This window comes from Rhamphochromis sp. 'chilingali', assembly GCF_963969265.1.
Source record: "Rhamphochromis sp. 'chilingali' genome assembly, chromosome: 7".
NCBI lineage: Eukaryota > Metazoa > Chordata > Actinopteri > Cichliformes > Cichlidae > Rhamphochromis > Rhamphochromis sp. 'chilingali'.
In genome coordinates this window covers 27,530,404-27,557,740 of record NC_137934.1, presented here as the reverse complement: position 1 = coordinate 27,557,740, position 27,337 = coordinate 27,530,404, and the positions used below count along the sequence as shown (strand labels likewise).

Here is a 27,337-nt window from a genome sequence, read left to right as displayed (position 1 = left end):
GGATTCTGCTGCCATTTTGTCCAGCATATATATATATATATATATATATATATATATATATATATATATATATATATACTGTTCCATGATTTGTCCCATTGCAATTAGGGAAGTTCTACAAAAACAGACTTATTTCAATTAAACTCTCGATTTAAACCCCGCAAAATGTGCTTTTTAAAAAAGGTATTCACAAACTAATGAAGCTCAGTGAGTAAATGTTAAGTAATTGGTCCCCATGTGTTCCACTGCCCCCTCAAAGTGAACAGTGGGCAGTGAACCAACATAAAGAACGGTTCTTTAAACAGAGCAACTGCACAACAACACCCTGGCTTGAATTATAATCAATCAATCAACTCAGCCATTCAACTTCTGCTCCAGATGCTCTCCTTTTAGTGTTAATTTAGTGTTGCATTTTGAATGTCTAAAGCTCACTTAAAACAGACCTTGAGTTAGAAATGGAGAGATGCCTGCAGAAAGCATGTAAAGTGGTACATCAGGTTTAAATTCTGTTTTTAGGACATTGTTGTTAGTGGTTGTTGTGACTGTTTTTTGCAAATAGTACAATGGGCTCTATATTCCATGCTTATATTATCATTAAAGTTTTAATATTAGCACTGGTCTGAAGTTCTGTGGTACTGGTTACATAGTTTGCTTTTGTGTTTTGAAGCCAATTTCATGATGACAACAGCTTCTAGCTCATCTCAGTTCAGTGCAATTGCCATTTCTTTGTGTGTTTCAATTGCCCGAGTGATTTTCTTCTGTGCTGCCCCTCCCTTAGGCCAGTTCTGCCAGAGGTTTCTTCTTCATGGGTGTAACATGTTCCAAAGTAATCTGTTATTTTAATCAGTGAAATACTTGAAATACTGAATTATTTCTATGATTTCTAGTGCCATCACATGCAGCTAATGAAATGAAACATCATCTGGGTAGTGTAGGAAGGGTTGAAAAAATTTATATGGACTAAGTCTACCTAAAGACCAGTTGAATTAACATTTGCTAGAAGGCAGTAGGTTAACAGTCCAGGAATGTCAAAAACATCTTCCTGCCCTAGATTTAACAATATATTCTGCAGACTAGTAGACAGACAGCACAGACCATTAGGAAATGGGGGGTGAATCAGGATCTAACAACGTAGTCTAAGCACTGCTTTAATCAGTGAGCTTTCCTGTCAGAGATTATTAAACCTGCAGTTGTAAAAAATTGGTGCACATATACGTTAATGATATGGTTATATATGTGTGTCTGTTAAACCGACTCTTTGTATTTGACAGTGAATTTGTCCCAAAAAGTGAACATGTTTTGTTTCTCAAATTCAACTACTGCTGAAATGTTTGTAATATGCCAAGAAACCATGATATTACAATTTAAAATCTATACACGCAAACACCAAAAACAACTGCTAGACTCCCACAACCCACATGAAAAAGATATATATAAATCTTATAAAGTTTGTCTTGTGTGAAACTTGTATGAAAAGCATACAAGAGTGAAAACAGATACAAGAACCCTTGAAAAATTATATAAATTAAACTTGTATGTTTTGGATACTTACTAAAACAACATATGAAAGTAATGAGAAAGTGGCCACTTTAATGAGTGAATCATATAAGTTTTTACTATTTCTTTTCCATATGGGAATGGTTGCACAATAGTTGGAAAGTATTTAAGTAGCTAATGTTAGTTTACTCTGTAAGATTATCTAAATTCTAGCACCACAAAAAAGTTTTTAACAACACATAACAAATGTTTTTTTATTAAAGGTCTGTGGAGACAAAATAAAAGGCAAGGCTGGATATATATGACAAAGGGTTGTTGAATATGGAACAGTTCGCCGTTAGTTTCTGACAGTGAGAGTTAAGTCAGAAACTAAGGTCACAAAGGAGAACTGACACAAGTTGCCCATAGTTTTAATATTCCCTTCATTCATCATCTAATCAGCCAGAGAGACAGCTGTCACTCACCGATCAACTTTCATTTTCAGAATCATCATCACAAGACACTAACAACTAAAGCACGTGCCCTTGCTCCAAAAATACAGTCTTCCTGTGGCCTCATTAGTTATCCGATGCTTCAAATCAAGCACAGAGGCTATGAACTGTGAGGTTCGTTTTTTAAAAAACATTTTCCAAGGATCAGGTGAGTCATCTACAGTTTGTGGAGTTATCACCAGCTCATTAGCACGAAGAATCCAAAGATGCTTCTGTTTTAATACAAGTTTATCATGAAGGCAACAAAGACTCACCAAATTCTTGATTGTTGGAATCCAAGGCCATCATTTCCATGCATTTCTCCTGCTCCATCTTGATCACACAGTTAGAGGGGACCTGTTGGCTTGAAATCTAGAAGACAATACACACCCACACAGGGACACACACACATACAGAGAGTGTGTGTGTGAGTGAGAGAGAGAGAGTCAAGCAGCTAAAGAGCACATAGAAAAGATTCAAAGGCAAAGTGCTTGGTTGCTTCATTAGCCACTCATGTGCTTCAATCTACTGTGGGAGAGGTCTAAGTCCTGGGATCTGTCTGAAATCCCAACCAATTAAACTAATCATTTCAGAGCTGCTGGCTCTCTCTCCATTCTAACTGACCGACAGGACGACATTACTCCAATGAAAACAAGTCAGGAAAGATGAGCCTTTTTCACACCACACGTTGCCAAGCTTTAGTCCCATCTGTTCTGAACCACAGACATGAAGTTTATAATTGTGCTCTCCAGACATCCAGACACGGATGACTGCATGGCTACGACTGCAGACATGGAGGTTATGACCAGGGGCACATCATTTACAGCCCCTATGGTGAGGATCAAGGTATGAACATGTCTCTGTGCTGGCGTCAGTCCAGGAGACTCCACGTGTTAGCTTCAAGAGGAATATTAATCTGCTGAATAACATGGATAAGCTTCAAACATCTGGCATACACTGAGTGCAGTTTGTTAATAAATATTTATTATTTGATGTAATGATTTAACATAAATATTATTTTTTTAAAATGTTGTAGCTTAATTTACCAGGTAGCATAATTGGTTTGAAATAATTTTCAGTTTCATGTATCTTAAACCTTTCCTTTATACAGCTTGTCCATTGTTTGATTGCATCCTTTTCAGGCCATCATGTCTATAGAGCAAAGCTGAAGCTGGTGTTCTTTAATCAGAAGGAACAAACTGTCACTTGTCAGTAGGACGATTCTGAAAACAAACTGTAAGCCTATTAAAAATACAATTCTTTGACCTTGACTGAAAATGAAGATGGGGATTTCTCAGATATATACACAGGTGTACATGGATGTAATAATTAGAGCTAACTTGCATTTGAATGTTCATGAGTCACTGGTTTGCAGGTATTCAGACATCAGGACAGAGGCAAGTAAACACTGTTTAAGCTTTCAAATGGTAAATGATGACTTGAAAGAAGAGTGTTGGTGATTTGCAGTATGTGAATATTAATGAAACCAAGTTAAATAAGGAGAGATCACTTGGAAGAACCCAACATGATTTATTGAGATAGAGATAGATAGAAATGAATTTATTTGGCAATTAGACTCCGATGACCCATCATGGCAGTATGGAATCCCAGCAGTGATAGGATTTAGGACAGTACTCCGTGGAGTCTAGAGATTGGTGGTGAAGATGAAGACTGAGGTTTGGATGGAGCTCTGACTGAGGTGTCTGTGAGGTGGAGATGGGAAGGAGGTGGGTTGCACGAATGACAGCCTGAAAGGGAGAACGACGGAGAGCACAAATTTAAACCATGTAAAGTGGAGGCTGACAGGCTCGAAGAAGGCTTGCAAGAAGATGACTGGACTAGAGTAATGACGTCAATGTTGAGACTGACAGTGTGGGAAAGCAGTAGACATGTACACAGAAAAGCAGGGACAGAAGGCAGATGAGTGATTAAAGATCTTCCTCATTGAACTTAAGCATATGCTTCATTTTTGATGATGTAAGTACTAATAGTGCACTGCATGTACACCCACAAAATTTTCAGACCTTATCTTGTAATTATGAGATGATGTACAATGGACTAATGAGCCAATAAATATAATTATCCCAGTAATTTGGATAATCAGGCTTTGTGATTTATAGATTCGGTCAAAAATCATTTACTATATAGATAGATTTGCAAACTAAAGTACATTTCAAGTAAAGGAAATTGAAACCACTTGGTTAAAATGTCAAGAACATCCACTCATGTGTTTCAATTAGTGTCTGTTTAACTCAGATTAAAGTTGCTGAAAATTACATCCATTAATCAAAAGAAGAGATCTATTCTAGTAAAACAAATGGAAACACTTGTATTGGGCATTTTGGCTACAGATACATTTCAGCTGTTGCTAAATATAGCAAACCTTTGTGTATTGATAAATCACACAATTGGATAACAATTGTTGATTCTCTGTGTTTTAGATTTAGCATCTAACTAAAATATGATGTTTTTATTTTCATTCATGTAGACATTAAACTGACTGCATTGGCTTGCAGTAGGGACGTGATTGAAATGTGGGCTGTGAATTTTATTAAACTCTGAGGTGTAGAAAAACATCCACCCTGACGAGTTCCACATTCTGCTTTTAGATTTTAGATTTTAGACTTTGGGACTGCTCTCTAAGTGCATATGAGACTAAGTCATAGGAAGCAGAGGTATTAAAATGATAAGTGGCTTGAGAGGCAAAGACATACAGTGTATTCGGCTTCCTCTGTTTATGTCTCTGCTCTGTAACCTCCTGTGGTTATATCATATCTGTCTGCCCTTGGTCACACTGCATCAGATCAGCATCAAATATTAGTATGTTGCTTGTCTGACTAAACTTGATCGTGGGTTTTTATTCTTATTTCAGTAGATTGTTATGTGAATCTTACAACAGCTCAGAATGAAGTTGAACTAGTTTACAGGTTTTTCCCATCAAAAAACTAAATAATTGGGGGGGGGGGGGGGGGGGGAGGGATAAATAGGGATTTGTTTTAAATCCCTATTTTACAGATTACTTATTTTATTTATTTTAAATTAACCAAAGAGATTTTTATTCTTTATTAAATAATTATTAAATATTATTTATTTATTAAACACACCTAAATACCTCCCTCACATTTTCTCAGTTTAGACATTTTTCATACGTTTTCTGTGTGCTATTGTGAATAAAATATGGGTTTATAAGTTTTGCAGATTCATTTTATTCAGTTTTTATTTTCACTTTACACGGAATTGCAACTTTTTGGGAATTGGGGTTGTCATCCAGGGAGTGTCTCCATTCTTTTACCAGCTCCAGCAGAAAAACACGTTGACAAGGAGAGATTTCTTTGAAGGTCAGACACTTTCTAAAGACTCATCTTAATAATTCTGAAACAAGAGCTAGCTTATAATTTAAACCTGTGTTTGAGAGACTGCATTTTAAAAAGGCATGTAATATTATTAATGATGTTAATAATGATAATAATTTATTAATGATGCATTAAGAACAGAGACAATTAAACATGAATTGTCTCAGGAAGGATTGTGAATGAATTGTGAGTTGGGAATGGATTTGTATTGTGTTAATGCTAGGCGCTGTCTGTATTCTTCTCTGGCGGAAAAAGGACATGTCAACCTTTAAATCCTGTATTTGTATTCCATATGTCCTTAGTGCCAGATGAAGGGTTTTGAACAGACTTGGCAACCATTGCTCTGTCTTCTGTTATACAGAACAAGATGCTAAATAAATTTCCTCGTTTTTGGTTAGCACTGGTTTGTGTGGGTATATGCAGCATCGTTCACTGACTGACTTGTACAACTGAAGCACTATATTCAATCTAAAAGTTTTCACTTGCATTGTACATGTTTCTTAATAAAATATTTGAAACAGACTGATATTAAACTGAGCTTAGCAGTAGCTATCACTACAAAACATACACACTAGCAAAACAATCAAGTCATAAGACAACGGTTACTGAAGATTGCAAATGTATGATTTAGAATTAAAGGAAAGGGGACCATAAATAAAGTTGGTATATCTGGCAAGAGAGTTATGATAGTTATGATAGTTTTAACAGACAAATTGAAATATATATTATTTAAAAGCATATATATGTTAGCAAAACAACATTGGCCAGTACATTATTATATAATTCTAACAGTACCAATAACATAACACTGGTTTATGTTTACAAATTTGCAAAGTTTAGTTTGAAAGAACTTCAAATAACTTTAAACACATACTTGGTAATTTTGTAACAATTGTAAATTATTTTGGATATCCACACAAGGTAGTAGCTTTATCATGATACAGGATACAAGGCCTGTTGAGTCTGTGTTTTGTCCCATCATCCTCCCCTCACCACCAACTAGTTCTGGCAAATGACTGGCCCTCCATGACCCCGGTCCTGTTAAAAGTGTGTTTTTCCTTCCCACTGTTGCCAAGTGCTCACATATACCCAGTGCTGGGAAGGTTACTTTTAAAATGTATTCCAGTACAGATTACAGAATACATGCCCCAAAATGTATTTTGTAACGTGTTGTCAATGAGAGTAACGTATTCTGAATACTTTGGATTACTTAATATATTACCATGCTTTTTACAACTACATGAATGTACTATTGCTGTGTGATTTATTGCTTTTACTGAAGGTTATTCGTCATAGCAATGCCAACTAGATTTTTAAATCTTAATATAAAATGAGTAACAGGGTGGACATTAGGTGAGGCTGCACTTTTTTCAGTGATCTCGTATAGAAAACTATTCCGCTCCTATATAAAACAGGTCCGCAGCTCCGAACCGTAAAGGTGTAAAACCGTAAAGGGACCTCTGGCTAATACGTCAGGTTCTGTGTCGGGCTCGTAGCCAAAAACTAGCTTTACTTTGTTGTCTGGGTCAACTTTGCTAGTGAGAGACAGAGAGAGGCGTTGAAAGGCTCCAACGGAACTTATTGTTTCAGAGGAAAACACGAACACAGTGTACAGTTGAGTCTTAAAAGCTTTCTTACAGCTGGGCTCGTCAGGCACTGTTTTTGGCTGCAGTGGTTATTATTATATTTACATGCTTCCAGCTCCCGTTTCTGCCCCGTGACAGCTTGTACTTTTCCACTCTCCTTTTTCTCCCTCCTTCGCTCACAGACACATAACAGGTATAGCAGTCCATTCTCCCTGCAGCACGGACTACTAGCACGACTAAAGACTGTAAGCTCTCCATTTATTTCCCTTCCTTCAAACACCTTTGAATTCAAACACCATTCATTTTGTGTGTATGTGGGTATGAGTGATTACATACATAGTGACGATTTGTAAATATTAACTACTGTCTTCTGTGTCCCTTGACAGGAGAGGCCATTCTTTCCTCACACAGTTAACAGGCTGGAATAATGCTGAACAATCCATGAATAAATGATGAGGATACATCTTTATCCATTATTCCTGTCACATGCTGATCAATGAATTATTGAATGCAGATACTCCATATGGTTATTCTAAGTAAATTAGTGTACAAGTGTGTGAAAATCAATCTAATATGCAAACACTGCTGAAGTGAATCTCCACCTGCTGCAAACAGAATGTTTCAGAAGCACTTTGACATGAACAGTTATCCTTGCTGCACACGTTTTCATAAACCCATTTATAAGACATGAGTAAAGAAATAACACTTACCGAGGGCATAAGGAAGAGTAGGGTGAGGGTCAGTGAATTGATCTTTGCACCAGACATTTTTTTTACTTCTTAGGAGTTTCCTCTACAAAAAAAGATCCAGCACTAAACGTGATGGGATGTCACCTCACCTTGGGATCTGAAAATCACAAGTGTGGAAAAGTATGAAACAGCATGTCTACATTACATCTCATTAGTAGTTATAGACAGACACTTAGCATAGTTTTATATGATTGCTTTCAATAGAACATTGCTTTGATGAGTGGTAGAAAGACCTTTCTAAAACCTCTGAATAAAACTGAGATCTGCTAACTGTAAAGACCACACCCTAAGACATCATTTTCACCGACATGAAAAAAGCCACTGACCTCATGCCTCGAGGCACTGTCCACTGGTAGAGAGAATTAGCATGAGAACAGAAAAAAACTGACAAATGGACCTAATCCATAGCAGCAAAAGACCCCACACAAAGTAAAAGACCCAAAGGATACCCTTAATGCAGGAGTCAAGGGTTTAGGTTTTTACTTTAAAATAAATCCTCGATATCTGGACTTGTTTTAGTGTTAAGGTCCATTATGGCCTGTATTTGTATAGCGCTTTACTAGTCCCTAAGGACCCCAAAGCGCTTTACACAACCAGTCATCCACCCATTCACACACACACTGGTGATGGCAAGCTACATTGTAGCCACAGCCACCCTGGGGCGCACTGACAGAGGCGAGGCTGCCGAACACTGGCGCCACCGGGCCCTCTGACCCTCTGACCATTATGTTTTACAACCATTATGTTTTTACAAAGGCAGTATTGCATGTGCACAATGCACTGTGAGTCGAGGAACTAAAGTGATTTCACTTCACTGCACATTTCTAATGTGTATGCCAAGAATAAAGGAAATATAGAGTTTATGGCTGTGATTTTTTGTTTGTTGAAAGGAAACAAGACAAGTGATAGTAAGGTGTTCCCCATTTCACTAATTTGTGCCTCCTCATATCCTCTATCCTCTGATGAATTTATCCCTGGATTGAATGGTAATTTGAATTGAAGACGGCTTGTCAGATAATGCATGTATGAAGGATTACAGTGAATCCAGAAAGTATTCACAGTAGTTCACTTGTTCAGCGTCCATGTAACCTGAGCCCTATTTCAATGTGGATTAAATTAATTTTTCATCTCAAAGTTCTACACACAAATTGAGATTCTTGCAAATTTCTTGGAAGAATTTCTTGCAAATTTAGCAAAACAAAACAAAAAATTCCCTTCCCGGGCAGTCAATCCTTCAAGCTCGGGTCCTCTACCAGAGGCCTGGGAGCTTGAGGGTCCTGCGCAGTATCTTAGCTGTTCCTAGGACTGCGCTCTTCTGGACAGAGATCTCCGATGTTGTTCCCGGGATCTGCTGGAGCCACTCGCCTAGCTTGGGAGTCACCGCACCTAGTGCTCCGATTACCACGGGGACCACTGTTACCTTCACCCTCCACATCTTCTCCAGCTCTTCGCTCAGCCCTTGGTATTTCTCAAGTTCCTTGTGTTCTTTCTTCCTGATGTTGCTGTCATTCGGAACCGCTAGATCTATCGCTACAGCCGTCCTCGTCTGTTTGTCTACCACCACTATGTCCAGTTGGTTAGCCACCACCATTTTGTCCGTCTGTATCTGGAAGTCCCACAGGATCTTAGCTCGGTCATTCTCCCATTTTGACCTCAGGATTTCCAGGCCATACTTGGCACAGATGTTTCAGTACACTATGCCGGCCACTTGGTTATGGTGTTCCATGTATGCCTTGCCTGCTAGCATCTTTCACCCTGCTGTTATGTGCTGGATGGTCTCAGGAGCATCTTTACACAGCCTGCACCTGGCGTCTTGCCTGGTGTGATAGACCCCAGCCTCTATGGATCTTGTGCTCAGAGCTTGTTCCTGTGCTGCCATGATGAGTGCCTCTGTGCTGTCTTTCAGTCCAGCTGTCCATCCACTGATAGGATTTCTGGATATCAGCCACCTCCTCTATCTGCTGGTCGTACATACCATGCAGGGGCCTGTCCATCCATGATGGTGCCTCTTCTAGCTCCTCTTTCTTGGGTTTCTGCTGCCTGAGGTATTCACTGAGTCCGTTAGGGCCATCTTCCTGATTTATTCATGGATGTTTGCTACCTCATCCTGGACCGTGGTGCTGACGGCCACCAGTCCCCAGCCTCCTTCCTTCCACTTAGCATGCAGCCTCAGAGAGCTGGACTTGGGGTGAAACCCTCCATGCATGGTCAGGAGCTTTCTTGTCTTGATGTCAGCAGCTTCTATCTCCTCCTTTGGCCAGCCTATTACCCCAGCAGGGTACCTGATAATGGGCAGGGCCAAAGTGTTTATAGCCCAGATCTTGTTCTTGCCATTCAGCTGACTCCTCAGGACTTGCCTGGTACTTGGTGGTTGCACCTTTCCTACCTGCCTCTTCATTGTTCCCATTTGCCTGTGGGATCCCATGGTACTTGTAACCAATGTTCCCTCTAATTTTTCATGTGTCTGAGCGAAAACACAAACTCCCTGAGCGGTCTCTTGAACCACTGTGAGCAACAGCAGACGTGTGCACGCCAGCATCGAATCTATCCAAGTTACATGGTTTATTAAAATAAGCAAATTACAGCATTTACATTTATGTTAGACTACTTTTAATTAACTGCTTTAGCACATTTACAATGAAAATTAAAAACAAATCTTGTTCAGGACCTGTGTAGTATGTTAACACTATTGGAAGTAAAAAATAACTTGAACTGCAATTTTGAAAACACAACTTTCTTGTTTTTTTTTTCTTTTTTCTTTTATAGAGTTCTGACTTGTATTATGAGTCTGTGGTCTGGCAGAGAGTCCTGTAACTCTTTGTCTGCAAAATACAGTATATAATGACCAATGTTGGGTAATTAATTATATAGTCACTTCTTCAATAAAGTAAGTGAGTTTTGCAAACAACAAAGTTTTTTTCAGCTATTTACCTAAAAATACAGCCAAGGCGGTTTTTTAAATAAACATTTCAAACTATTTACAGAACATTCAGCTGCTCTGCATCATCTGATGCCACACAAATTATTTGTGCCACTCCAAAAAAAAAATTTCTGTCCACTATGAGATAAAGAAGAACAACAGCCTGATACCTGCAGGCCTGACAACAGGAGATGTATCACTCCTGTAACACCTGTAACATTCAGCAGTCGCCTCATTGTTCTGACACACACAACAAAACTATTGACTACACTACACACTAACTACACAAGATTTGCGCTAAACATCGCAAATCTCTCACATCTCAAAACACCGCCGTCACTCCTAAAACTTCCCTCTTTCCTAAACAACTAAATGCCATGTTGCCATATCATTTTTTGATTGGTCCACATGGTACATTTTTCCACCAATAGGAAAGGCTGGGGGAGTTGGGAGGGGGGCTGTTTTTGCTCACAGGCGGAGAGTGCTTTTGAGCGTTTTCCTTATAAAACGCCGTTTTTACTGTTTCTTCCCACAGTAAATATAAACAATGATAGGAAAAAAACCAAGCATTGCATATATTTTTTTTTATCATAACTCCAGTTTTACGTGGCCTATTAAAAACTGGTATAAAGTCCACACTCTCTTTATTTAGGCCTCCAACTTTCCCTCATCCAACGCCTGCAACTAGTCCAGAATGCCGCAGCACGCCTTTTAAGCGGCACTAGAAGACATGACCATATCACACCCACCCTCGCCAACCTTCATTGGCTCCCCGTATGTTTTTTAAAATCCTTTTATACACTTTTACAATTTTAAATAACCAGGCACCCAGCTACTTAATCGACCTCCTTGACCTATACATCCCCACGAGAGCACTCAGATCCTCTAACCAGGGGCTCTTAATGCAACCAATGTCTTGACGGAAGAGTAGGGGGATCGTGCTTTTGCTTTTACCGCACCAAAACTCTGGAACAGCTTGCCGATTGATGTCCGTGCGTCGGAATCCATCCAATCCTTTAAATCACGTTTTAAAACCCACCTGTTTAAGCTTGCCTTCCTAACAACTTAGTTTTTAACTTTTCCCCGGTCCATGCTTGTTTCCACGTCACCATCTTAAAACTGTATTTTCTTTTGCTGATAACTGTATTTTCCTGCTCCTTTACTGCTGTAACCCCACAAATGCGCCTTGTCTGTGAAGCACTTTGATGTACCTGGGTCTTTTAAATGTGCTATAGAAATAAAATTGAAACTGAAACTGAAACTTTTTTCATCAACTGTCCTGCTCACATCTCCAATGGTTGTACACGTTGTCATTAATGTGGCTTCACTCCACATCAGCCACGCCACTTTGCTAGCTAAAACACCGGTGCCGGCACATAAGAACGCTGTCATAACCTGTCAACGACGTTGATTAGGTGCGTATATAAGAATGTGAATCGCATCACTGAGGCGGTTAAGGCCTATGCAGAACAGCAGTGGGGTCAGAGCATCTCCTTGGTAGATTCCACACTTGATGGTGATTTGTGCTATGGGCTTGAAGTTGGCCTCTAGTGTTTTATGGCACATCCCCATTGAGTTCCTGATTAAGGCTCTTAGGGTCCTGTTGATCTTGTATAGTTCTAGGCATTCCAGGATCCAGGTGTGGGGCATTGAGTCATAGGCCTTCTTGTAATCAATCCAGGGATTGCACAGGTTGGTCAGCCTAGTCTTGCAATCTCATTAGTTACTTATGATGATAAAAATCTTTTGCCCATCACAGTTTGTGTGTGTGTGCAATATTAAAAAGGTAAATCTTGTAACATTACACCATGTTCTGAATTTGTAAAAAGTAATGTCACTTATATTTGAGCAGCAGTAGTTGGGGAAGGAATTATTATTGCAGTCGTGCCACATGTCGTATTAAACCGGCATTTTAAAATGAGACTGCAAGGCGAGGGTGCTTCACATAGTTCCTATTGCCTGGACTCCTCCCTACTCATGTCTCTTGAGAGTAAGATATAAGTCAGAAAGATGAGAACTGAAGATGTGGGGAATGAGAAAGGGGGTATGTTTTTACAGCTTTATTGTTGTTAAGAATGCCCAAAAGACCCATGGCTGTGTCACTGCGTTCTCAGACAAAGCTCTCAGATAAATTCTCTCAGTTGGTGAAGAGTCGTTTTCATCAAACAGACCATTTCTTCTCTTAGAAAAAATAAAGTATCATTCAGTAAATTTTCTTCCTTACCTTACACTGAGGATCAATTTGAAAATGTTGAACATAACACGCTTATCTTGCTGTAGGGACAAAACCTGCTTGAACCACATGATATCTTTAGTCTCACTGCATTGCAACACAAAGAGCAATAGCGCTCTAAATATTTTGATATATATATATATTTTTTCAATTTGAAAATAATTATCTCTACAGTACGTCAAATGTTGTTAATGTGGGATTTAAATTGCCGACTCAGGTTTTCACTCATCCATATTCAGCACAGTTTTGTCAGTCAGTTCTATTTTCAGATTTATTATCATAGAGAAGAACTCTTGTATCGTGAATGCTGTGCAGAAGAGACTCAGTCTGCCAGCACAGCTTAAGTGATGGACGTTTTCATTCCAAGTACTGGAGACCAAGCAAGAGACATTACAGTGGACTGTACGGTAGGCCTTCATTAAAGACATAGTTTAAAAATCTTGAATCTGCAACTCACAAGCAGAACATTAATTATTAACACAAATAACGCAATGTTTTGAGAAAAAAACACCGAACATCCTTTCATCTGTGCTGAAGGAGAGAACATAAATATGTTCAGAATATTTGTTTTGAGTTCATAGGGAAATGCAGTTTGAAAACCAAGAAAAGAATATTATTTCCCCTACAGCATCAGTTGTGAACCATTACAAAGTCACTATCTTGCTATCAAATGACTGAGTATTCAAACTGTACATGAACCAGCAGGTCAGGTTGTGTCCGTGTAAAGAGCTCTTGTGTATGCATGTGTGAGCCCTCATGGATGCACTGTGACGCAGCAGGCTTAGAGGGCTTGCATGAACAAAGCCAAGTATCAGGACTGGGCCTGGGGCATCATCCCACAGGGAGAACTTGGCAGCTTGGCATTCCTACTCTACCAAAGCCCTGCCAGCACAAGCTCCTCCTTCTGCTGTTGTCAAGAGCAACCGCTGAGAGAGCTGCTGAGTTTGGATCTAAAGTGGACCACGTGGCCCTGGGACCTCTTTCTGCTCCTTCTTGAGCTCCACTGTAAATAGTGCCCCTTAAGTTTTCTAATGTGCTTCTATTTATCTCTTAGACAATAAACACCAAAAAACATAGTAGAAACAGCAGAATCATTAAAGCCTAAAATCAGTCGGTTTTCAAGTCCTGCTGTTAGACCACAGCCACACAAACACTACCTTCACTTGCAGTTTAAAGTAAGAAGGACACACACACATCAGACAAGACTCAACATGAATGGGAGTTGCTTCATTGCCAAAGCCACCTCAATCACTTCTAATGCTCTTCCTTAGAAAAGCTTTCATGGTAAGTGCTAAAGCACAATCTCCCATGAATTCATTTATTTTACACAACACCATGCATCACAGCATTGATGATATATTACCAAGGTGTAGAGAAAAAACAAAAAAAAAACAAAAACAAAAACCTAACACTTCAGTTTCATTTCCATGACACTGGATTGTTTAGGAAAGCACCTACAATCTTTCTTTTTTTAAAGAACGCTTTCCTTTACGGTCCCATCAGTTTAGAAAAACTTAGATAAAGTAACTCAAGCTCAGCTGAAATTCATTATACTAGAGACTTGATAGGTCTGTCTCTCAGACTGCATACAGTCTGAACACACCTTGTGAACATATTGTATGTCCATGAAACCAGAAACTAAAACTCAGTGGGAAAAAGCCAACATTTACAGCATCTCAAATATCCTCCTATCTCCATGTGTGTGGCTATTTAGGGAGATTTTGTAAACAGCAAACGCACTGCACATTAAAAATGTTTGTGATTTGATACATAACATTGAACCTAAATCATGCTTCAGTTTCAGTGAATGAGAGATAGAGTAAATATTTAGATTGCTGCCAGTGTAACCATACTCCAGTACTCCAACTAGGCACCCGGAACTGTCAACACCTCCCACTCTGAACTGCCTGAGGCCAGCTCCATCGAGTGCAGTTGATACGCTCGTCTTGGTCTTTCTTTTCAGTTGATTTGAAATTAAACACCAGGAAAGCAGTGTTTTATCACGTCTGCTGATTTATTAGTTGCGGTTTCATGGATGAGTTTTTGCTTTATTCATGTACGCATGGAAATTGTCTAAGTGTGGCAACAACAGGTCCCACTCTGTGCAGCAAAGGTTTTCCTCCACAATCAGGAGTATAGACATGAGCGCTGGTACACCATCAGCATGTTGTGTTTCCGACGCTGCTTCGAACCTCTGACATCATAAACCGTAGTTTAAGAAATGAAACTGATTATTATTATTATTATCATTATTATTATTATTGAGATATGCAGGAAATTCTGGTGCCATCTTGACTTACAAGACTCCAGATATGACCTACATTTCACCTCAGTACTGGAACAACGGTGGGCGTGTTCCCTATTAAAGCCTTCTGTCAGCAGCATCTCTGGTCTATATTTTTTGTTTATTTGTTTTAAGTCAGACTGTCCTATCAATCACAAAGGACATCAAACACACTCAGGAACTTGCTTCCACACTTGCTACTCCAACGTTTCTTACACTTGGACTTGTATTAAGTCACATCCTAGTACAGGGAGTGCAGAATTATTAGGCAAATGAGTATTTTGTCCACATCATCCTCTTCATGCATGTTGTCTTACTCCAAGCTGTATAGGCTCGAAAGCCTACTACCAATTAAGCATATTAGGTGATGTGCATCTCTGTAATGAGAAGGGGTGTGGTCTAATGACATCAACACCCTATATCAGGTGTGCATAATTATTAGGCAACGTCCTTTCCTTTGGCAAAATGGGTCAAAAGAAGGACTTGACAGGCTCAGAAAAGTCAAAAATAGTGAGATATCTTGCAGAGGGATGCAGCAGTCTCAAAATTGCAAAGCTTCTGAAGCGTGATCATTGAACAATCAAGCGTTTCATTCAAAATAGTCAACAGGGTCGCAAGAAGCGTGTGGAAAAACCAAGGCGCAAAATAACTGCCCATGAACTGAGAAAAGTCAAGCGTGCAGCTGCCAAGATGCCACTTGCCACCAGTTTGGCCATATTTCAGAGCTGCAACATCACTGGAGTGCCCAAAAGCACAAGGTGTGCAGTACTCAGAGACATGGCCAAGGTAAGAAAGGCTGAAAGACGACCACCACTGAACAAGACACACAAGCTGAAACGTCAAGACTGGGCCAAGAAATATCTCAAGACTGATTTTTCTAAGGTTTTATGGACTGATGAAATGAGAGTGAGTCTTGATGGGCCAGATGGATGGGCCCGTGGCTGGATTGGTAAAGGGCAGAGAGCTCCAGTCCGACTCAGACGCCAGCAAGGTGGCGGTGGAGTACTGGTTTGGGCTGGTATCATCAAAGATGAGCTTGTGGGGCCTTTTTGGGTTGAGGATGGAGTCAAGCTCAACTCCCAGTCCTACTGCCAGTTTCTGGAAGACACCTTCTTCAAGCAGTGGTACAGGAAGAAGTCTGCATCCTTCAAGAAAAACATGATTTCCATGCAGGACAATGCTCCATCACACGCGTCCAAGTACTCCACAGCGTGGCTGGCAAGAAAGGGTATAAAAGAAGAAAAACTAATGACATGGCCACCTTGTTCACCTGATCTGAACCCCATTGAGAACCTGTGGTCCATCATCAAATGTGAGATTTACAAGGAGGGCAAACAGTACACCTCTCTGAACAGTGTCTGGGAGGCTGTGGTTGCTGCTGCACGCAATGTTGATGGTGAACAGATCAAAACACTGACAGAATCCATGGATGGCAGGCTTTTGAGTGTCCTTGCAAAGAAAGGTGGCTATATTGGTCGCTGATTTGTTTTTGTTTTGTTTTTGAATGTCAGAAATGTATATTTGTGAATGTGGAGATGTTATATTGGTTTCACTGGTAAAAATAAATAATTGAAATGGGTATATATTTGTTTTTTGTTAAGTTGCCTAATAATTATGCACAGTAATAGTCACCTGCACACACAGATATCCCCCTAAAATAGCTAAAACTAAAAACAAACTAAAAACTACTTCCAAAAACATTCAGCTTTGATATTAATGAGTTTTTTGGGTTCATTGAGAACATGGTTGTTGTTCAATAATAAAATTATTCCTCAAAAAAACAACTTGCCTAATAATTCTGCACTCCCTGTATAATTGTAGATATGTTGATTTATTTGTGGCTTGCATAAATGAGCTCAACAGTATAAAAACATAAATACAAATATAAAAATAGCAAAAATGATTTCTGCATATTGAGTTCCTCATTTATTCCTTTATGAATGGTTAAAATCCTATTTAAGCACAGAGTTGTTGCAGCACCTCCTTGCCTCATACAGCAACAACTCCATTCATTTAGATAACCCCCACCCCCTCTTTCCCACAAATTGAGTGACCCATAGAGGAACAGACCTACAGTTTCTCAGTACAAACATGATCATGCGTGGGAGGAAGGAGTGTTTTTGCTTCTTCCCATCAGAGAGCAATGACTGTACTGTTGAACAGAATCAACCCGTAGTTCAAAAATGGTTAATGGCAACATTTCTGCTTGAATATGTCTAAAATAAATGCTGACAAGTTAGTCTGTAATAATGGTGTTAATAATGGAGACACAAATTTCACAAATCTCCAGGCCAGAAAAGAATAGCCAGACTTCTTCAAAATGATAGAAAGGCAACATTTGACACAGATGGGCTACAGCAATAGAAGTCCATACCGGGTTTCCCCTTCCATTACCTAAAAGCAAAATACATGGGTTGACTAAAACTGGACAATAAAAGATTGGAAACATCTTCCCTTGCATAAAATACATGAAATCATGGATCCATCCTGCCTAATAATGTGGGGTATTTTTTCTAGGGACGTTTTGGGCTCCTTAGTACAAACTGAGTACTACCCAAGTACTGTTGATGACTATTTCCATCCCTTTATGACCACAGTGTACTCATCTCCTGGTCAGTACACTGCCATAGTCATATACTGTAGTTACATATGTACTGTGTTTGTATATATGTAACTGTGAGTATATATGATCAATCAACATGGCTGTGGCCAACCACACATTTCCAATCTACAAAAACACCTAAAGACCATCTGGAACCATTTTCAATGGTGTGGTCAATAATCACAAATACATAAGTAGCGTAGTTGGAAAGGACAGCTATAAGTTCATGACAGAATGTTTATAATGTTTCACCTAAAAGTTACAAAGTGATTCACAGAAACAAAATAAATTAAAAACTTTGAATAAGAGCAAAGGAAAACAGAAATCTGAAAAGCAGTGGAAGCAGACAGCATTAATATTCATTCTTGAACTCTTGGATCTAAATGTTTGCAAGATGATTACTGGAAAACATTTTAACTGTGTGATTAACGATCAAATTAATTTGATTTACAATATTTCCACACAGTGCAACTGTGGTAGCAACTGAAGCAGAAAGCCAGGGGCAAAGGAGCAAAGGAGCAATAGCTGCGATTAATGAAGGGAGACATACTGCTGTCCAATACCCAACAGAAGAAACAAGAATTGAAAGCAGTAATTCATTGTGAAGTTATCTATAGAAACTCTCCTGATAGAAATTTGTGCACATTCTTCCTGTGCATCCAAACATCACATGAAAGATAACACTGGGGAACTCAGGAAATTGTGGGCAGTGGCCAGCAGGGAGTCTAGAGAGGGCACAATCTCACACGATCACATAGCCAATTGACTATATCTATTAGCACTATCAATCTCTATATAGCACCAAACTGTGATCAACTCACAAACATTTGTTTAAATAATAACCAAACTGGTCCTACTTAAAAACAAACATATTGTTACCCATGAACACACATAAAATGAGAATGCATGAGTGTGTGTGGGTGTTTGCCTGTAAGCTCAGCAGCTGCTCAGAATTCTCCTCCCCAAGCTGTAATCAGTGTCCTAATGAGTCTCAGCGGCTTTCATGTTGAACAGTGTCAGCCTGGATGTGTGTAATGTTTGATGCTTCGTTTAAAGAGCACATACCTAATTAAAAAAAGCACACACTTATGCACACAGAGGCACAGTCACTCTCTAAACTAAACATACACACAATGTGGAGACTGCGGTCTGTACTTTGAATAAACATTCGTGTAAAGTTTCACCCAAGAGACTGAGAATAAGCAAAGAAGGGATGGAGAAAGTAAGAGGGGAGCAGGCTGGCGAAAAAGAGCTGCATTATGAATATGTGGGTGCTGAGAAAAACTATTCACTCGGGAGAAGAGGAATTGGTTCGCTCCGGCATAAGGAAAAGGAGAAGCAAGGATATCCTAATGATCGCTCACCTGTAACACTGCTGCGGTGCCGAGAGACACTTTCTCAGTGATGAGATGTATCATTAGAAGGAAAAGAGACAGGGAGGAAAAAGCAGGATTGCAAAAAGTGTGAGCCTCCTTTGATTTTAGTTAGAGCAGTCTAGCCCCCCAGGATGTGTTCTGGTCAAGCTTGACAGCTGTTGTAGCCGGGAGAAGAGGCATGCACTGGCTTATCCCCCTCTACTCACTGAGAGAACCTCAAACCAAAACTATTCTTCTCTTTCTATCTCTAATCAAGGAGGTGCTTACTCCTCTTTTCAGAAAAATGAAATGTTCTTTTTGTGCTTCAAGATTAATTATCTCATGTGTTAATCCACCACCAGACTGTCTAATTCCCACTGAATATCTCACTAAGTCACTCAAGTCTCTGGCTCTATATTTAGCCCAAGGAATTATGGGAGGAATTAATATACACAGACATGACTTAGTCTTCATTATTTTGGAGATAGAGAGAGAGGTTCACGCATTACAGAGAGAGGGATGGAGAGTGGGAGACAAAGAAGAAAAGACAGTATGAAAACTGGCCTGGTTTCTCGCTCCTATTATGTCCCATTTTTCCCACAATTCTGTTGGGAATTATGCAGTCACAAGGCCTCGGCAATGGCTTTTTAAAGCGCAAAAGAAAGTAACAGTTTAAATAACATTAAAACATCCTCAAAATGCACCACAGCTAAGAGTCATTAAACAGCCAGATTCTCTGTGAGTGTCACAGACTGTATTGCCAATTTTCATGGCTACAAAAACCTGGCTGTAGGCAGGTGTGTTTTAGGAGCCAGTACATTACATTACTTTCAAATTACAATATTGTGAACACAATGAGACAGAGAGAAAGCTATTTACCTTGCATTTGATTGGTTCCTGTGTGGCATAATTCATAACAGGCATGATATTATGACAGAATGCCTAATATTGAAGTTGATTTCTGCCAAAACAACCCTGAAGGAGAGCTGTGGTTATCTGGCATCAAGATGTTAGCAACACATCCTTTAAACCTTGTAATTTGCAAGATGGGGCCTCTATGAATTGGACTTGTTTGTCCAGCACATCCCACAGATGCTTGGTTGGATTGAGATCGACTGGATTGAAGATCAGGTCAATAAATCCAACAATTTGTTCCTCAAATCACTCATGAATGATTTTTGCTATGGTAGGAGCATTATCCTGTTGAAAGAGGCCACAGCCATCAGGGAATACTGTTTCCATGAAAGGCCGTAATGGTCTACAGCTATGCTGAGGTAGGTGGTGCATGTCAAAGTAACATCCACAAGGTATATACAAGGTTTTTCAGGAGAAAACCTTGGTTCGCAGCAGATGGCCGTCCCTCCTGAGCCTGGTTCTGCTGGTCATTTCTTGTTGTTAAAAGGAAGTTTTTGTCACAGCATTTTCTGTTTCTTATGTTTTGGTGTTTTTCTGTATTATGATTTATGTCTGATTCTTTAGCTATCCTGTTTTGATGAGTATTATAAATCAATGTTTCAGTTTGGTTCTGGTCATGAGTTTAGTTTGATGTTAATTCTTCTTTAAGTCTCTGTCGTCCCTGGGTTCCATGTGTTATATTCTTTCAGACTGCCTCTCAGCAGTAGCGGTTTTTGATACGGGCGACACAGGCGGTTGCCTGGGGCGGCATCGTGGTGGGAGGCGACATCACGGGCATCGGCTAAAAATAAATAAATAAAAAAATAGCTCATTCTCATGCTGCCCCGACGTCATGCCAGCGCATAGTAGGAATGTCATAGGCACCGATCGGTTTTCTATCGCCCATTTGCTGGGAGTAGGGGCGCCCTCCGTTTGCGAGGTGCGCCTGCTGCTTGCGGCACAGGGAGGAGAGGGCGGGGCGACGGGGGATTCTCTGGCTGGCTAGAGCGGCATCTAATAACCAACTTGCAAAAGAAAATAAAAAAGAAAAAGAAAAATCATGCAGACTTATAATTTGCACCGATGTTTTTTCGAAATTCTATATGCGAAAAGTGAGCGCGAGAGCCCTCGGTGCGCCTGCTCGCTGCTGGAGTCAAAGTAAACTTTATTGTCATCTCCGCTACATACAGTCCAGAGAGACGAGACACAAGGCTCCAGTTACAGCAGTGCAAGTAAACAAACAATAAATATAAGAAGAGTAAGAAAATAAATATGCACTTTAGGACTCGGGGTAAAGGGATCAATTTAAAATTTATAATTTACAGTTTGATGATTTAAAGTCTCACACACAGTCTGCCCCCCCTCCACTTTCGTGGAGGGGGGCCGGCTGCTTCCAAATAGAGCACATTTCATTCATAATGATGTAAATCCAAGCCCATTATGTATTCATGATTTGAATCCTGGGTTGTGTGAAATCCCAGAAATAAACCCTACACAAAGTGAATCTGTGAGCTAAGGTGTAGGTCTATTAGGTTATGTAAAACGAGCAAAAGATGCAGGTAAGCAGATGTGTCATTGGATAATGGCAGGTCATCCTGAAACAATCAGAATCAGAATAATTTATTAATCCCTAAGGAAGTTATGCGGGTTACAGTTGCTCCAAGGAGAAATGGTAAAAATAGTAACAGTAACAGACTAAACTCCAAACAATACATTATGTTACAGATTTTAATATTAATTAGTCAATTGTTGATTTGTCCTGTTCTCATTGTATGACGAATTATCATGGCTGTTTGGTAGCCGTTTGCATACAATGCACACTCTCTCTCTCTTCATATGTGTGTGTGTGGTGGGGGGGAGTGTTCGCCCAGGGCGCCAAACAGGCTAGGACCGCCACTGCCTCTCAGTGTCAAGTCTGCGTCTTTGTGATTTGTTTTGTGTTTTGTGTTTTATTTTGATAGTCCCAGTCTGATGTCAGTGTGTTCTGTTTTACTTCTCCCCTGGTTACTCCCCAGTGTATATAAGCCCTGTGTTTTCCTTTGCTCTCTGTCGTGTCGTTAATGTCTGCTCACCCTCAGGTTTTGCTGTGTGTTCCAGTACCTGTTTTGCCTGCCTGTTAGTTTATTTTCCCTCAGTATAGTTAGTCTTCTGTTCAGTCTGCAACCCGCAATAAAGCTGTTTATTTTGAGTTCAACTTTTCCTCAGTGAGTCATGCATTCTGGGTCCTTCCTCCCTGCCTGCCTGCACACAGCCATGACAGTTTTTCCTTCCCACTGTCGCCAAAGTCCTTGTAGGGCTATATGATTGTTGGGGTTCTCTCTGTTCTCTTTTATTATTTTAGGGTCTTTTCCTCTTAAATTCTCAAAGCACCTTGGAGCAACTGTTGTGGATATTTGGCACTATATTAAAAAAACTGAATTGAATTGAACTGAAGCATCACACTGCCTCCACTGGCCATAGTGCATCCTAGTGCCAGGTTTTCAACAGAAGAACACCCTCTCTGCCATCACAAAGATGGCAGAGAGGGTGTGTGCTGGCCTAGTGGCGCAGGTCACTTTCTTCCATTGCTCCGTGGAACAGTTCTGACAGTCAGGCCCATTGTTGGTGCTTTTGGCAGTGGACAAGGGTCACCATGGGCTCCTTTACTGGTCTGCAGCCATGCAGCCCCACACGTAACAAACTGGTAAGTACTGTATATTCTGACAGCTTTCTATCAGAACCAGCATTAATTTTTTAAGCAATTTGAGCTACAGTAGCTCGTCTGTTGAATCAGACCACATGGCCCTGCCTTCATTACCCATGTGGATCAATGAGCCTTGGCCACCCACGAGCCTGATGCTGGTCAAAGACTGTTCACCAGTCAAAAGATCGTAGTGATATTTGCACCTCTAGCAACTTGCATTTCCTGGTATGGGTCTGTTCACTGTACACACCGCCTCACGATTCCACATCCATACTGGGAATGCTGGAGACATGGAGTGGAGCAGCAAAAGCCCAGCTCAGAGTAAACAGTGACACCAGATACAATATTTAGCCCTTTAAAGCCAAGTGTATCATATTTAATACATGTGTGTTGTGAGTTTTTGAGACTTCTACATCATCAGTGTGACTTTTTTTACCCTCAAAAATGATATAAATTGCATGACACATTGTAATGACTAAATTGCAAACACAGAAAATTTTAAAATCATATATGTAGATTAAAATTTATATATCTACATTGTCTAAAGGTTCAACAAACACTGTATTATCAAAAAATTAAAGATTTCTGGCAGTTATTTCATTGGTTCCGGTTTTAAAAGGTTAGGCACAGAAAGAGAGATGGGGTGGTGAGTTGCAGATTTGCAGCAACTGGGGACATACAGCTAACGCCTTATGTGAAACAGACAATTGGATGTGTAAAACAAAATCAGCTGATCTCCTGTAATAGTGGCTGAGCTTTGCGGCCTGCCTGGAATAATGCTATGCTCAACATATTGTATTGAAATAGTAACATTACTTCAGTGTCATTTACAGTTACAGGTTCCTGGAGCATTAACAAACTTGAATTGAATTGAACTGCAAAGCACATGTGTCGTTTTGGGGAGCTGGAAAGATCACCTCCCAATATTTAGAGCAACCCCTGCATACCAAAAATAAAAACACAAAAGAATCTCATTGAATACAGCCACTACATTTTTTGTGATGACTGTAACTGCAGTTATATAACCATGGATGAGCCAGAAGGAAGTGGGATAAGGACAAATGTCTAAATACCAACTAAGCAGTGAATGTACACGTGAAAACACACCGCATATGCAAACACTGGAGGCTGTACATATCTCAATGTACAATACTCAATACCTGCTGTTATTAACACACAACCACTGCACTATAAAACATTTTTTCTGCTGCTGTAACAATGTGAATTTCCCAACTTTTGGACTAATAAAGTTTATTTTATCTTGGAAAGTTGTAGATTTCTGTTTTTGGAGTTTATAGCCCAAGTGTTGTGGCTAGAGATGTACATGAGTCCTAAGAATGATCAAAAAAATCCCCCAAAATAGTAACCACAGTCAAAACTGAGAGGTTTATAAGTTAATTGATTAAGACATTCAGGCACATTCAGGCAGGTCACTTCCCCAAACAAATCAGCCTGATATTAGACAGAAGTGCCAATTTGTTACGCTCATGTCTAAAACCAGGCAAACACAAAAGAGGACAGAAAGGTAAATCAGGCTTTTATGTATCTGTATTCTGCAGGGAGAACATCCAATGAGGGAAATTAACAATTAATATTTAAAAGTGATCAAGAATGCCAGGAAACCTCACTGTATAATATTTTTCTTCCTGTGATTAATTATTTTGATAGAGTGTATATACATACCACTGTCTTTACTGAGTCTAGTGTCAGTTGTGCCCTTGCATTCCTTATGATTTGGTGGGTTGGCCATCACTGACAACACATAGAAAACAAAAAGACGATAGTGGATAAACTTTCAGTGTGCCTTTCTCTGTCACAGTTCCAGTTATCAGCTACACTCCTTTAAACAGTTACACCAAGGGTTTTGACAGGTCTAGGTAAAACACTATTTTCTTACTTTGCACCTTGGACTTGAAATAACTTGCAAAACTTTTAATATGATGTTTCTAACAACTGGTGAATTTAGCATATAGGCATAAATAAAATGATAAGGACCCCAGTGAAGGAGACTTACATGTTTTTTAAAGGCAGTTTTTTTTTAGTGGTGGACATTCGTATACATCATGATCTAGATCTTGAAATTTACATTACATTTTAAAATATTTTGTGTATGTATGGCTGCTACCATAACCAGGTCTTCATTGTGAAAGGCCTTTAATTTCAACAGCATATCCTGGTTACATTTTTTTTTTAATTATTTTCTTTTAGATAAATTAAACCACAATGCAGAAAAGATAAGTCTCCAATACTCGAAATTTATTGGGGAGAATTGCCAGAACCCTTACTCAATGTGTCCCCTAAATGCAGACCCCCAAGCCTCCCCCATTCTTCATAATCTGTTTAAAGTGACATCAACAATTACCGTCCAGAATGATATGTACTAATATGAAGAACTCTGCTGGCAGCTCCATATTTGGTCAAATTTATAAAGTTCAAATGTAAAATTTTGTGGATTTTGTGTGCATTAAATGATGCACATCACATCCAGAAAACTCCTATTTGATCGGATGGTGTAGCCATTAAAATGTGCTCTCTTTGCCATTCAGTTCAACCATCGTATACCATTAATTGCAGACATGGATGTGGCAAGTATTTCAAAACTAACATTACTTTTTATTGTGTTCACCCTTTTGCATGGGAACTGGATCGCCTCAATACAACTATAAATGACACTCGCTCATGCATGACACTGGGTGTGTTACAAGGCTGCCTTGCTGAGACTGGGCCTGATGCCTAATATCTTCTCCTTCTCCGGCCTGACTTTTTCTTCTCTTTCCTCTGCTGATCAGGCCAGTCAACACAACAAGGCTAATTGGGTCATTTAAATGTCAGCATCACTGAGATCTAAAGGACAGAAAAGCTCTCTGGTCCTACTTGTGCTGTTACACTCTAAATGTCTCCTCACTTTCCTGCACGAGGTATTATGGGAATGTTTGTTACTCTTAGGTCAAGCAAATCTAAACAGGATTCTGTGGTTTCTCTGATATGCTGAGCTGTATGTGACCTGTAAATTTAAACAAATTAGAACTGCATACACACTTTTTCTTTGGGATGAACCAACTCAGATATTTAAACAGTTCTCACGCATGTTCAGATAGAAAAACAGAGCATTACTTATCGCATTTGTGGCGAGTCTTATGAATGATGCTGCAGCTGAGCATTCCGAGATGTAAATAAATAACTCAACAGCATTTTATAATGTCATCGGAACAGAGGGACGCAGACTTGCATGCACACATATTTCCCCCCATCATTAAGAAACACAAGTTCTGAGAGAAAACACATCTTCTGCCATCATTCAGACACAACAGACGTGTAGATGTAGGCGGCTGGGACTGAATAGCTTTTTCAGTGTAGCTTTAACCCTCCCAAACCAGCCAGGCAAAGAAAGAAGAGAAGCCGCAATTGTTATTCAGCGACAGCAGGCTGCATTACAAGGTCACACACAGCATTTACTCAAAGGCCTGGATTTCAGACAGACAGAAACACACACACATGTGCATATGCATGTGTGCGTGCGTGTGTGTGTGTGTGTGTGTGTGTGTGTGTGTGTGTGTGTATATATATATATATATATATATATATATATATATATATATATATATATATATATTTGTATGTGTGTGTGCCAAATTATGGAATAGATGATAATATTAATCTTATCTTTGAGTAATTGAACTGAATACTCTAATAACAGAGGAAGGACTGGATAACTCTTTTATCCATAAAAGAGCTCATGCATATTATTCTGATTTTAAATATATATAAATATATTCTGATTTTAAGAATTACTTAATCAGAATATATTAAAGACTCCTCATGTTCACAGACGAATATATAGACAATGCGCTATTTTGTACATAGGTGCTTTTCTGCTCCAATATCCTGTCTTTCTGTTTTCTCATATTCATTGCTTAGTGATGGTCCTTCTCCTTTGCAGTGTGCAAACTGCGCGCTGCCGGCAGCCACTGATAGGAAGCAACCTCCTCACTGAGATCATCCGACACATGCCGCAAGATCCCGGCACGCTCACTTCCATTCTCCTCCCTTTACATGCAGGTTTAACCACTTAAAATGTGATTCGTGAATTCCCCCCGCAAATCTTACCATTTTATCAATTTGCTCCAAATAGAACTCCTGCGCCGCGGCCCCTTCGCGCACACCACAGGAGACAAATCAAGCCTGGCGGAGCTGTAAAGATACAAGATTCCCCGGTGGCTCCAGGCGATGCAACTTCCAGCCGGTATGCAGTTTGGGTTTGTTGCAGAATTACCGCTTGGAAGAATGCGGTAATTTTGCTTTTGCGGCAGAGATTAAGGAATGAAACGAGGTTTCCCGTGCCGTGCGTGGAGATTGTTCGGTTGTTAAGTGCTGATATGTCGCTTGGCCCAAGGACTGCTGCCTGCTCGTCTCGTCTTCCACATAAGAATGTGCCGCGCATTTCAACTAGTCCACTCGCTATCAACCCCCCCTTCCCTCTCTCTCTCTCTCTCTCCCTCTCTCTTATCCATGCACAAACACTCTCACACATGCGCGCAAGGAAGCTGAAATCCAATTCTACATGATGGATGTGAATAAACGGGGTGTGTTAAATTATCTAGTCTCATCTGATTCTACACAGAGACACAGAGATGTGGTGGAACATGAAGAAAGTGTGTGTGTGTGTGTGTGTGTGTGTGTGTGTGTGTGTGTGTGTGTGTGTGTGTGTGTG

At 39.8% G+C, this 27,337-nt stretch overlaps 1 protein-coding gene across 4 annotated transcripts in view; it reads right to left on the bottom strand.

Annotated features, from left to right (window-relative positions):
* The window catches only part of adcyap1r1b (adenylate cyclase activating polypeptide 1b (pituitary) receptor type I), a 35,346-nt gene extending 8,260 nt beyond the window's left edge, over positions 1-27,086 (bottom strand). For 2 of the 4 annotated variants that reach the window (XM_080886520.1, XM_080886523.1), the window contains exons 1-3: positions 26,734-27,086; positions 7,617-7,752; positions 2,243-2,339 (exon numbers count right to left, since the gene is read on the bottom strand). In XM_080886520.1, coding sequence (XP_080742646.1) covers positions 2,243-2,339; positions 7,617-7,673 — 154 coding nt within the window. In that variant the 5' untranslated portion in view covers positions 7,674-7,752; positions 26,734-27,086. Of the gene's footprint in view, positions 1-2,242; positions 3,716-7,616; positions 7,753-24,309; positions 24,379-26,733 lie in introns of all 4 variants that reach the window. The other 2 variants (XM_080886522.1, XM_080886521.1) reach the window with 2 other exon arrangements.
* Positions 27,087-27,337: the final 251 nt, after the last annotated feature.